Source organism: Aedes aegypti, chromosome 3 (assembly GCF_002204515.2).
Source record: "Aedes aegypti strain LVP_AGWG chromosome 3, AaegL5.0 Primary Assembly, whole genome shotgun sequence".
Taxonomy (NCBI): domain Eukaryota; kingdom Metazoa; phylum Arthropoda; class Insecta; order Diptera; family Culicidae; genus Aedes; species Aedes aegypti.
This window is the reverse complement of record NC_035109.1, coordinates 313879789-313892928: the sequence shown is the minus strand read 5'-3', so window position 1 is coordinate 313892928 and position 13140 is coordinate 313879789. Positions and strand designations below refer to the sequence as shown.

Here is a 13140-nt window from a genome sequence, read left to right as displayed (position 1 = left end):
TCCTGAAAGGATTTCCATAATAACCCAAGATGGGTTTCTGGGATAGTCCAATAGGAAGTCTCAAGGAGGTTATTGGAAAAATCAGAGCGATCAAAGAAATAACTATATATAATAATTTCAGAAGGGTTTCTGAAAGAATCTCAGTGAATTTTCAAGAAGTCCTCTAGCAACACAACTAATATATACTAATATTTACAACTCAATACTTAATTATAAATTGCGTTAAGGTGATTATAGAACAAAGCCACACCTCAAATTTTCAAAAGCACAAGACTTGAGAACCAAACAGCTCTCACCGTTGAAAATTTATCCCATTAGTCACCACCAGCAAGCAAGCAGATTGATTGGTTTTCAACGCAAACTGTTGTCAGATTCTCCCGTCTTGTGCCCTTGTTTGGCTTCGTTTTATAATCATCTTAAGCTGAGTGTACGCCATCCAGTTTGGGGGCGGATTGACGGTATCGAAGTGGATTAAAAACAATTATAGGAGAACGTGTGGAAAATACATATGAACTGCGCAGAATACATCAGACCGATTTAGCATTGCTGCGCACTTCTAAAAGCATTTTATTTTTATTAAAATGTTTGATAATAGTAGAACGACAATGATCATCAGCTGATTTTCCGCTACTGTTTTTTTTAAATCACAATTGTTATTTCTTTCCGTGCACGCGCTCGGGAAATGAATCTGGCCATGGTGCAACAACCGCGCTACATTCGATGAATCCTATGCGACAAAAATTGTCGGCGCTATCCGTCAAATTCGCTCACCAAAGCTATTTTGGTGACTTTAACATCACAGCTCATCACAGCTCCTAGTCCAGTTGTTAATTACACCTATCGTTTGTCTGGTGAGTTGCAAGCTTACTGTCAATGATGATGTCACGCTACACGATAAGTGTTCATCTGCAACAACCAGACAGCTCACCAATCCACCGCGAGGTGGATCGTGCTGAGTTGTTGAGTTGAAGGAGAGCGAAAGAAGGAAGGCACAAAAGTCTGTTTGACAGCTTTGCAGAAAGCGCGTGCGCACGGACAGAGCGCTTGCGCACGGAAAGAGCGCGTGCGCACGGAAAGAGCGCCAGTTCGGCTCGATTTGCAATGATCGGTTATTATTATTATTTTTTCGCTATTGGATATTCTATGGTTTGGTTGATCGATGTTAAAGTTTGTTTTAAAAGCAGCTCCACTTATTTTGAAACATATTGCCGTGTACAATAGTAGACAACACAACTAATTTAATTAAAATAATTTGAAATTATAATTAGTACATATACAAAAGGGGAAGAACGTTTAGGCTGGTTGTGCATTACGATAAAATCTCTTAACATAAGCAATGCTTGTTGTTGGTTCTTGTGGAAGGATCAACATGTTCGGCTTAACGAATCTTATTTTAAATATCGAATAACACCACATGCAATTGAACAAAAAGGATGTGATTACAATAGACTTTTGATATTTTCAATTCTGAAGCACCGCAAAAAAAATATTGGGAATCAAAATTCTCCTGAGAGGGATGATGTGGGGGAGGCTCATTCTAATTAATATTGTCGTTCAATTATGGGGATAAATTAAAATTGTTATTGTTCTATACATACTTATTTATTATAATTACCTGTAAATATTGATACAGCACAATTCAAGTATTTAAATATCAAATAGCAAACATAGATATGGTCGGTGTTCAGACAGACTGAACCAAGTGTTTTTTTTCAATCGAGTAAGAAAAATGTACCCCAAACATGTGAAACATCAAAATATTATAGATATTTACTGTAATAATGGAACTTATCTATTTGATGATACATTTGTATCAAAATAACATGGAAGATTTGAAATTGATGGAGTTCTTTACGTATCCTTAGAGCTCCAAAATTCATCTAGTCTAGTCTGTCTAAACACCGACCATATGATTCTCAAAAACTCATGAGAATGGTATTTATCTCTTTGAACTGTTTTTTAATTTGGATCTGTTTAGATTTATTAGATTTATAAATTAAATTTATTATTGATGTTACGAGCTATGTCTGTAGTTAAACTTAATGCTACACAAGAAATATATTTGAATCAAAATATTTTTATATATAAATCATATGAAAAAAAATGTTCCAGAAAGTACTCTAGAATTCTTTGGGAGCGTCTCCCGGGATTCTTCCTTAAATCATTCATGAATCCTTCAAATCCTCTCTGGGATTGTTCTGCTGAAAATCTTGAGATTATTTCTGAATTTTCTTCCAGATATCGCTTTGGGATTCATCAAAAAAAAAACGTTACCATTCCGGTATTACTTCTGAGATTCTTTCGGATATCCCATTGAGATTATTCTGGACATCTTTTTGGATTTTTTTGCAGAACTCTGTATGTGATTTTGCGTGTATCTCCTTAAGGATTACTTTTGAAATCCAGGAAATTTAATTTTTTTGAAATTCTTGAAAATTGTTTTCGAAATACTATGGAAGATTTTACCATAAATCCTGATGCAATCCATTTGGATATTTAAAGAGGATTTTATCAAAAAATGTACGACTCTACTAGAAATTCTTCGAGAATTCCTCCAAAAATAACTCTAGATTTTTATCCGGAAATACTTCTGGTGTTCTTATGAGAATGCCTCTGGTATTCTTCCAAAAATGACTTGAGATGCTTTCGGAAATCTTTCTGAAATTCTTCAAGAAATTCCACTGAGATTTTTACGCCAATATTTTTGAAATACTCCTGGGACTCTTACAAAAATCCTGTTGGAGTTTTTTTTTCGGATATCTTTCTATTCTAAATTTTTCAATAAATTTTGCTGGGATTGTGCTGTAAAACCTGCTAAGATTCATCCAAAAATACGACTGTCATTCTTCCAGATATCATTCAAGAATTCCACCGGAAGTTTTCGTGAGATTCAACCGTAAATCGTTCTGGTATTTTTCAGAAATTCCATTGAGATTCTTAAAAATATCCTTCTGAAAAATTTGCTGAGAATTGTTTTGGGATTATAGAAGGATTTCCAGAAGAATTCCAAGGCGATTCACAGAAACATCACTTCTGTATGAAGGATTATCGTTAATATCTGAAATAATCCCATGAGAATTCTAAATCCAAATTACAGTTATATTCAAAAGAATCCCAGAAGTTATTTCGCCAGAATCCCTGAAAGATTTGAAGGATATTCATAGACATCCAGAAGATTTCATGAATATTTTCCAGAATAATTCCGATGTCCAGATGAACTGCAGAAAGATTCATGGAATAATTTCAAACGGGATTTTCGGAATCATTTGAAAGTAACTTTTAGAAGATCCTCAGAAAAGAAATCAGTAATCAAAGTAATCGAAAAAATCTCATTATTTCAAGCAATGCTCGTTGGTTCATGTCGAAGGATCAACATGTTCGGCTTAACGAATCTTATTTTAAATATTGAATGACACCACATACAATTAAACTAGTATGTGATTACAATTCTGAATCACCGCAAAAAAAAAAATATTTTGGATCACAATCCTTCTGAGAGGGATGATGTGGTGGATGCACATTCTAATTAAAATTGTCGTTCAATTATGGCGATAAATTAAAATTGTTATTGTTCCATAAATACTTGTTTATTATAATTACTTGTAAATATTGATACAGCATATAAAAAAACATTGGTCCAGAAATTACTCCAGAATTCTATGGAATTTCCCTCCTGGGATTCTTCCTTAAATCACTTATGAATCCTTCAAAACCTCTCTGGGATTGTTCTGGAAATCTTGAGATTATTTCTGATTTTTCTCTAAGTTCTTCTGGAAATCACAGAATACGTCCAGATATCGCTTTTGGACTCATCTAAAAAAAATCGTTAGCATTCCGGTACTATATCTGAGATTCTTTCGGATATCCTTTGTGATTCTTCTGGACATTTTATTGGAATATTTGCATAAATCTGTATGTGAGTTTGCGTTTATCTCCTTAAGGATTACTTTTGAAATCCTGGAAATCAAATTCGAATCGAAATTTTCGAAGATTCTTTCGGAAATTCAATGGAAGATTCTAACAAAAATCCTGATGCAATTCTTCTGGATATTTTTAGAGCATTTTGCCAAAAAATGTACTACGACTCTACTACAAATTCGTCGAGAATTCCTCCGAAAATAACTCTGGCCTTTTTCCGGAAATACTTCTGGGATTATTATGAGAATACCTCTGGTATTCTTCCGGAAATCACCTGAGATGCTTTTGGAATCCCTTTAGAATACTTTCGAGGATGCTTCCGAAAATCTTTCTGAAATTATTCTAGAAATGCCACTGAGATTTTTACGTCCATATTCTTGAAATTTGTCTGGGACTCTTCCAAAAATCCTGTAGGAAATCTTCCAGATATCTTTCTAGCATTCTTTCGGGAAGCCTTCTGGGATACTTTCGAAAATCTTTCTGAGGATCGTTCAAATGCTTCTGTTAAAGATTCTTGCAGAAATTCTTCCCGAATTACCTCTAGACTCTGGGAGTTTCCTGAATTTTTCAAGAAAACTGTTATTATTTCGACTATCTCTCTAGGATTCTTTCGGAAATTCTTCTACAATACCCCCAGATTTCTTTCTGTTATCCTGCTGGAGGACTTCAAAACATCTTTCAAATATTCTTCCAGAAATTTTACTGGAATTTTTCAAGAAATTCTGCTGGGATTCTTCCGTAAAACCTGCCGAAATTCATCCGGAAATACGACTGGAATTCTGCTTGAATGATAAGCATTCAAGAATTCCACCGGAAGTTTTTGTGGGATTCAACCGTAAATTGTTCTGGTATTTTGTTTAATTACATTGAGATTCTTAGGGAAAAATATACAGGATTCTTAAAAATATCCTTCTGAAAATTTTTCTGGAAATTGCTTTGGAATTAAAGGAGGGTTTCCGGAAGAATCCCAGGTCGATTTACAGAAGAACCATAGAGAAATCACTTAAATATTATCAGGGAGATTTCTAAAGGAATTATTTTAAGGATTCTCGTAAATTCCTGAAACAATCTCAGGAGAATTTCGAATGGATTTTGAATGTTTTTTTTACAGTGATATCCAAAAGAATCCCAGAAGTTATTTCGCAAGAACCCCTGAAGATTCAATGAAAAGTCACAGACATCCAGACGATTTCATGAATATTTTCCAGAATAATTACGATGTCCAGAAGAGCTCCAGAAAGATTTACGGAATAATTTCAAATGGAATTTCCAGAACCATTTAAAAGTCACTAGAGATGCTCAGAAAAAGAAATCCGTAATCAAAGAATCTCATAGGTATTTTTTTTAAAGTCCCAGTGGCTTGTTGGCGGACCAAGGACAGAGTAAGGCCAAACACGCAGTGGAAACGGGAATTCCGTAGTAAAAAAGGAAAATCAACGCGGAGACTACTCTTTCACTTGTTTATTTACTGACGGATACAAAAGTACTGAAAATGTGCTTTTTCTCTACAAAGCTCCCACTCGTTGTTCGTCGGGCAGGGGCGGATTCACGCATTGCAGGGGGTTGCCCAACACTCCTCCTCGTGTATTCGTCCCTGACGCACTCCTTCTTAACGTGGAATTGATACTAATCCTAACTCCAATGCGAACTTCTTCATTTTCAGCGATCCCAAGGGTTTGGTGAGGATATCAGCAGTCATATTTTCTGTAGAACAGTATTTCAATTTGATTTTTCCAGATGCACACAGATCCTTCGTATAGTGCAGTCGAGTATCGATGTGCTTGGACCTCTGTTTCTGATGGTCTTGAGCGACGAAGTCCAGACAGCTTCGGTTGTCCTCAAAAATAACTGTTGCTCTGACTTGTTTCTGATCCATTTCCTCCAATAGGGATCGCAACCACATCGCTTGTTGCACAGCCTCCGAAAGAGCTATATATTCTGCTTCCATCGTCGACATTGCAACACATCCCTGCTTACGGCTCGTCCATGAAACAGTCGCTCCTCCTAAAGTGTACAGGAATCCACTACACGATTTTCTGTCTCCCGTATCGCCTGCCCAGTCGGCATCGCAGAATCCCGTTAACAACAGTTCTCGTTCGTTGTTCGTACCCAACCTCAGCCCATAGTCAATTGAGTAGATCAGGTAACGAACAACTCTTTTCGCTTCCGTCCAATCGGTGATGGTAGGACAACTTACACATCGGCTCAGTATGCCTACGCATGCTGTGATGTCGGGGCGGCTATGTGTAGAAAGATACAGCAGGCATCCGATAAGCTTCTGATAGTTAGCGTTATCCTTCAGCTTTTCACTGTCAAGCCTCAGCTTGAAATAGTTGGTGTCCATAGGATATTTAGAGCCCTTTGCTCCATCCAGCCCGAATCGTGTTACGATCTTCTTAATAAAGTGCTCCTGCGACAAAGTGTAGAATCCATCACTATCCTTCATGATTTGTATTCCTAGGAACCAGCTAATGTCACCAAGTGTCGATACTGTTAGTCTACGTCGAAGAGCTTCTTCCACTTCTTTAATCCTCTCACCATACTTGCACGCAATCAATATGTCGTCCACATACAATAGTAGAAACATCAATAGACCGTTCTCGAGACGTTTCCGGAACAAGCAGGTATCACCTTGGCATGGCTCGAATCCCAAATCCTTCAAAATCGCAGTCATCGTATTGTACCATACTCGAGCAGCTTGCTTTAAGCCGTACATACTCTTGCGCAGTCGGCAGACTTGATGTTCCTTGCCCGGAACCACAAAACCTTGTGGCTGTCGCATATGAATCACTTCCTCCAGCGTTCCATACAAATATGCGGTTTTTATATCTAAGTGCTCAACCTGCAACTTTTGATGTCCAGCTATAGTCAGCAATACTCGAAGAGTGGATTGCATCGCAACAGGGGCCGAAACATCATCGTAATCCCATCCATAGCGTTGTCCGAACCCCTGAGCAACTAGTCTTGCTTTAAACCGGTCGATGTTACCAGCGGCGTCTAACTTCTTTTTAAATATCCACCTACAACCGATTACGTTGCAGTCATCTGGGGGATCTACAAGCTCCCATGTTCCATTCGTAATGAGAGACTTGTGCTCCTCGTTGATCGCCTCTAGCCATTTGTCCTTCTCTGTGCATGTCGTAGCTTCTTCGAATGTTGAGGGTTCTCCGCCGCAGTCAGCAGCTGCCAATCCTAGCACATAATCGTTCAATCTCGCAGGTATTACTCCCCTAGTTGACCGACGAGGCACTCCACTGGGTCCGGTAGTTGATCTATCTGGTTCTTGATCCGCTTCGTCTTCGGCACTCTCGTAGTTCGAAACATTTTCGGCGCCTTCAGCTTCAGTTGGCTGCAACGGATCTAGCTCCACAACAAACTCCTCTTGCTCCTTAATCGGCTCAGCAGCTTTCGTCGATGGTTCCTTATCCCATGTTACGTCTTCCATAAATTTGACGTCCCGGCTGATAATAATACGGTCATTTGACTTGTCTAGAAATCGGTAAGCTTTATGCTGGTTTGAATACCCGACAAAAATAAGCTTCCGAGCCTTGATCTCCATTTTCTTCCGTCGTTCGGCGGGAATTTGAACCCAAGCTTCACATCCAAAGATTCGAAAACGATCGTAGGATGGCTTCTGATGATACCACTTCTCGAATGGAGACATTCCCAATGTTCGCGTCGGTACACGGTTTTGGATGTATGCTGCCGTGAGTACAGCTTCGCCCCAGAACCTCTCATTTAGGCCAGCATCTCGCAACATACATAAAGCCATTTCCTTCAAATATCGATTCCTTCTCTCCGCCACACCATTCTGTTGCGGAGAGTAAGGTGCTGTTAACTGACTCACAATCCCTTCCTTTCGCAGGAAGCTCTGCAGATCGTGGCCTATATACTCGCCTCCGCCATCGGATTGCAAAATGCGAGGCGTCTTGCCGAATTGAGTCTTACAAAACGCCACGAACTCTTGTATCTTGCCGGCTGCATCAGATTTCTGCCGGAGAAGAAACACAAACGCCATTCGAGTAAAATCATCGATAAGTGTAAGGAAATATTTATTTCCACTTGGAGTACTGACCATCGGACCACTGATATCGGTGTGTACCACGTCCAATACGTCCTTCGAACCACGATCCACTGCTTTCGGGAAAGGGGTTCGTGCCATTTTCCCCTCTAGGCAGCAACGGCAAGTCGTTCTGATTCCACAGTCCACCAATTTAGGTCCGGCCGCTTGACTATCCTCAAAAATTGCCTTGACAGCTTCGGGATCTCGATGTCCGAGTCTACGGTGCCAAGTGTGTTGACACTCCAACGAATGAGATGGCTGCACACTAGTCAACGCTTGCTCCGGTGTGCACAGCTTATACAGACTCCCATAGCGACTGGCCACAGCCACCACATCGCCACCGATGTTACAAATTTCACCGCCATGCTCATTGAACGTCACCCGAAAACTCTTACTAGTAAGGGTACTCACCGAGATTAAACCACTTGTCAGCTTGGGTACGTACAATACATCTGCCATGGCAACTTCGGTGGCCTTTCCATGCCCGTTAACCGCAACGAGCGTACCAGCTCCGATACCTGCCACCTCCGCTTTTTCACCATCGGCCAGCGTGACACTCAATCCCTTCGTAGGCTTCAGATCCTTGAAGAACTGTCGATTCCCCGTCATGTGCCGGGAGGCCCCGCTGTCAACGAACCAACTGGACGGTTCTCCATGGCCGACAATCCAAGCAACTGGTCCTTCCAGTACGCTTTGAACTTGCTTCACTTTAGGATCTTCTTCTTTCTTCGTGGCGTTACCTTCCTTCTTCTTTCCTGGTTCATCGAGGGATTCCTTCTGTAGCTGTCGACAATTCCTTTTCAAGTGACCCGGTCGTTTGCAGTGGTAACATACCCGACTTTCATTGTTGACACTACCACTAGCAACGAATTTTCCTCCGCCACGGCTACGTGTGCGATGATATTCCGCTTTCAATGCTTTGCCGCCAGCAGCAACAGCAGCTCCCGATCGCTCTCGTCGTTTTTCTGCTTCTGCCAGCAGTTTGGACTTAACGAACTCAAGAGTCAGTTCGTCACCCGTCCGCTGCTCGAGGGCTGTCACTAAGGCATCGTATGATTCCGGTACAGAACACAACAGCATCGCAACTTGCCATTTTCTGGGAATTTCATCTCCGATGTCAGCAATGCGCTGCAGCAACTCAGTGAAGTCCTGCAAGTGCTGCTCCATGTCACCTCCTTCCGCTAATTCGAGATGGGTCAGCTTTTTCAACAAATACACTTCCGATCCCTTGTCGTGATAGTCTTTGAGGGATTTCCAAGCGTCCTTTGCAGAAGTACACCGCCGTACCAAGCTCGTTTGACTGTCGTCTATGCATAGACCAATGGTGGCACGAGCCTTGGTATCCGCTTTTGTCCATTCCGGTGTCACCGGCTCCGGCTTCGCTTCGGACACGACATGCCAAAGCTCTTCCCTCACTAGGAGCATTTCCATTTTAAATTTCCACACTTGATAGTTGTGGTTCGTCAGCTTTGGCATTGGGAAACGCTGCTCCGCCATTTTCTCCTCCTGTTGTGTGCTCGCGTGCAAACAACGAAAAAACACTCGCGACGAAAAAATCCGCGACTTCCGTAACACAATCGTTCCGATTTTTACGCTTCCTACTCTGGGCCCATGACCTGTTGGCGGACCAAGGACAGAGTAAGGCCAAACACGCAGTGGAAACGGGAATTCCGTAGTAAAAAAGGAAAATCAACGCGGAGACTACTCTTTCACTTGTTTATTTACTGACGGATACAAAAGTACTGAAAATGTGCTTTTTCTCTACAAAGCTCCCACTCGTTGTTCGTCGGGCAGGGGCGGATTCACGCATTGCAGGGGGTTGCCCAACATGGCTGTCCGGTAGTTTTCTTGGAGGATTTCCATTTGAAGTCAAAAGGGATTTTCAGAAAATTCTGCCAAGGATTTAAGAAAATTTTCAAGGAAAATCAATGATAAATCACGAAAAAAATCAAAAACACTTCCTTATGAATTTCCAGAAGAATCTCAGAGTTTTTTTTTCTCAAAAAATCTTAGAAAAAAATTCTAAAGAATCACGAAGAAATTTTCGGAATAATTCTGGATATACAAAATTATCTCAGGCAGAAACAATAAAATCAATAGCAATAAATCTGTAAGAATATAAGAAGGATTTCTGTAAGAATATAAGGAGGATTTACAAACAATTACAGAGGAATTTTCGGATGATTTCCATAAATAAAGATTTAAAAAAATCCCCGTCATCTGGAAGATTCTTAGCAGGATTTTCGGAAGTATTCCACAGGGATTTCTGGGAGAATTCCATTGGGTTTACAAAAGAATTCCAGAGGAATTTCCGAAAGAATCCCAAGAATTTGCACGGAAGAAAGTGAAGTGAAATAATAGATTTTTTTGATTATAGTCTCAGGCGTCTTTCCGAGAGTATTCTAGAATAATAGGTATAATCTAAGACATTTTTCGGAAAGAATCTCAAAGGGATTTTGAAGAACTTTCAAAGAGTTTCACGGAAGAAATACTGAAGAATTACGAGGAAAATATCAGAATTTAAATAATAATTTCGATTGGATTTCCAGAAGAAATCCCGAGAAATTTTGTGAGAATCCCCGAACCCAGATTTTTAAAATAGATTCCATTACACTGGAAAGCAATCATTAAATCATTTTCGGCAGAATTCCAGAATTTTACGGCACAATTCCAGAATTTTACAGCAGAATCCTGAAAGGATTTCCATAATAACCCAAGATGGGTTTCTGGGATAGTCCAATAGGAAGTCCCAAGGAGGTTATTGGAAAAATCAGAGCGATCAAAGAAATAACTACATATAATAATTTCAGAAGGGTTTCTGAAAGAATCTCACTGAATTTTCAAGATGTCCTCTAGCACCACAACTAATATATACTAATATATACAACTCAATACTTAATTATAAATTGCGTTAAGCTGAGTGTACGCCATCCAGTTTGGGGGCGGATTGACGGTATCGAAGTGGATTAAAAACAATTATAGGAAGGAGTTGATTTTCCGCTACTGTTTTTTTTTTTAATCACAATTGTTATTTCTTTCCGTGCACGCGCTCGGGAAATGAATCTGGCCATGGTGCAACAACCGCGCTACACTCGATGAATCCTATGCGACAAAAATTGTCGGCGCTATCCGTCAAATTCGCTCACCAAAGCTATTTTGGTGACTTTAACATCACAGCTCTGGACTCTTAAGATAGTTTTCACGGGCACGCAAAGATCCGTCCACTTACCCCCTGAATACGTTCCACATATGTTCCACAACCCAAGAAACGTCATGAAAGTCAAAACAAAACAATCTTTGGCGCTCGGTTTGATTATTTTTAGTTTTTGCTCAGAAATAAGTAAAAAAAATAACAGATTATTCTTAAAAACTTAGTATATATGATGCCTTTTATTTAGATCAAAGCAGTAAGTGAGTGAGAGTTCGAAAATGTGTGACCACGAAATCCTGATTGAGAAGTGCGAAGACCATCGGAAGATTCACCACAAGTTCCTCCGGATGTTCGACAACGTAATCGAAACGGTTCTGTGTAAGTATGCGAACCGAGGATTACTTCCGCTCTTAAACACTGATCGTTTCCATTTTCGAATCTTTTTAGGTATGCAGACTCTTATGGCCGACCTCAACTCCGGCTACAACGAAATGCTGGATCTGCTGAAAGCGCCACCTAAGGTACTTTCATCTCCTTCCCCACACAAGCGCCGGAAAGCTCAGTCCTTCGATTCGCCATCGTCGGCCACGGTCATCCGGAAGAAGGAAACGCCTCGGAACCGGAGCAACCCGGAAGTGTCGGCTTCCATCCTGGACCAGAATATAGACTTCCCGGACACGGAGGATTCGTTTTTTGCCCTGACTCAAAGCCCGTCCCGAAGGGAGCCTTTGTCACCGGTGAAAATACAGCTGGAGAATGTCCCCAAGACTCCACCGAAGAAGGATCCGGTCCGGGTGGACGAGTGTAAGGTAGCGGGGAGTGATAAGAAGAAGGCGAAGAAAAGTATTCTGTCCTTGAGTCGGTTTTCGAGTAGCTTCGAGACGTCGCCCGAAACGAGCAAACAGGCTGCAATGCTTCCGATGCGCCAAAAGCTGGCCACTCCGAAACCGAAGGGTCAGGAGCAGGAGAATTTGATGCCACCGGTAGGGAAGTGGACGGCGAAGAAGACGACCCCCGGCAGTAGCGGCGGGAAGATGGATATTTCCATGCGAAAGACTCCGACCAGCAGTTCGAAGAAGGATGGATCGCTGTTGAACCGAACTCGAATGCGACAAACCAAGCTGAAGTTCCCGGACTGCATGAACAAATCTTTCGCGGACGACGACGAGACCTATTTCGAGGAGTTTGTGGTTCCCAGTCCAACTTCGACTACGGCGCTCAGCGGCACACGGTTCCTGAAGAGTGCCAAGAAAAAAGAGCAATCCACGCTAATTGCCCCGCCAAAGTTCAAGGCGAGGGATACTCCTGGCGACGAGGACTTCGATATCGATCAAACCTATTTCTCGGAAGCGGAAAAGGGTCTGAGTCGATCGAAGCAATTTGCCCATCCGGTTCAGCCAGCACCTCGCATCAAATTAGAACCCTTCACGCAGAAAAAATCTCCTTCGAAGTCTTCCAAACCATCCCCGGTTCTGGCGAAAGACTCACAGGACTCCGATACGAGCAGTGTTCTCTATGTGAAGCCCCCCTCACAGGACGAGATCATTACGATCGAGGAAACACAACCGAACAAGACCGATCTGTTTATGAAAGCCATCCGAGAGGAACGCCGAAAGGAAGACGACGCCCGGAAGTCGGTGCTGAACGTCATGGGACCATCCAAGCGGGACATTAAAAAGGAAGAACTTATCCCACCGAGATCGGACTTCAATCTGTTAAGAAAGCCCTTGCTGAAAATGCCCCCGGCAGTCCCCAATGAACGACGCTGTTCGGACTGTACGAGACAATTTCAGCATTTGCTTAATTGTGGCCACTCGACGGACGTGGCCCGGAGTAAACTGCCCCAGAACTGCCGCGAATGCCGATTGGCGCAGCTGCACGAGACTCCCCCGGGGTTCTGGAATCCGGAGTTTACGCCAACCCAACTCTGACCATTGCCAGACGTGCCATTCGTTGATAACTTATTAACTCGTTTACTTAGCAATAAAGAATTTGAATTTGATTCAGA

General features: G+C 41.5%; 1 protein-coding gene across 2 annotated transcripts; it reads left to right on the top strand.

The window, feature by feature from the left end:
- The first annotated feature begins 11227 nt into the window (after positions 1 to 11227).
- LOC5573357 (muscle M-line assembly protein unc-89) lies at positions 11228 to 13140 on the top strand. Of its 2 annotated transcripts, XM_021851612.1 has the most exons (3): positions 11228 to 11321; positions 11380 to 11510; positions 11580 to 13140. In XM_021851612.1, exons 2-3 carry the CDS (start codon positions 11411 to 11413, stop codon positions 13061 to 13063), a joined length of 1584 nt encoding a protein of 527 aa, XP_021707304.1. In that variant the 5' UTR covers positions 11228 to 11321; positions 11380 to 11410; the 3' UTR covers positions 13064 to 13140. The 2 variants fall into 2 exon arrangements, with proteins under 2 accessions (XP_021707304.1, XP_001660841.2); XM_001660791.2 differs by having other exon boundaries at positions 11252 to 11510.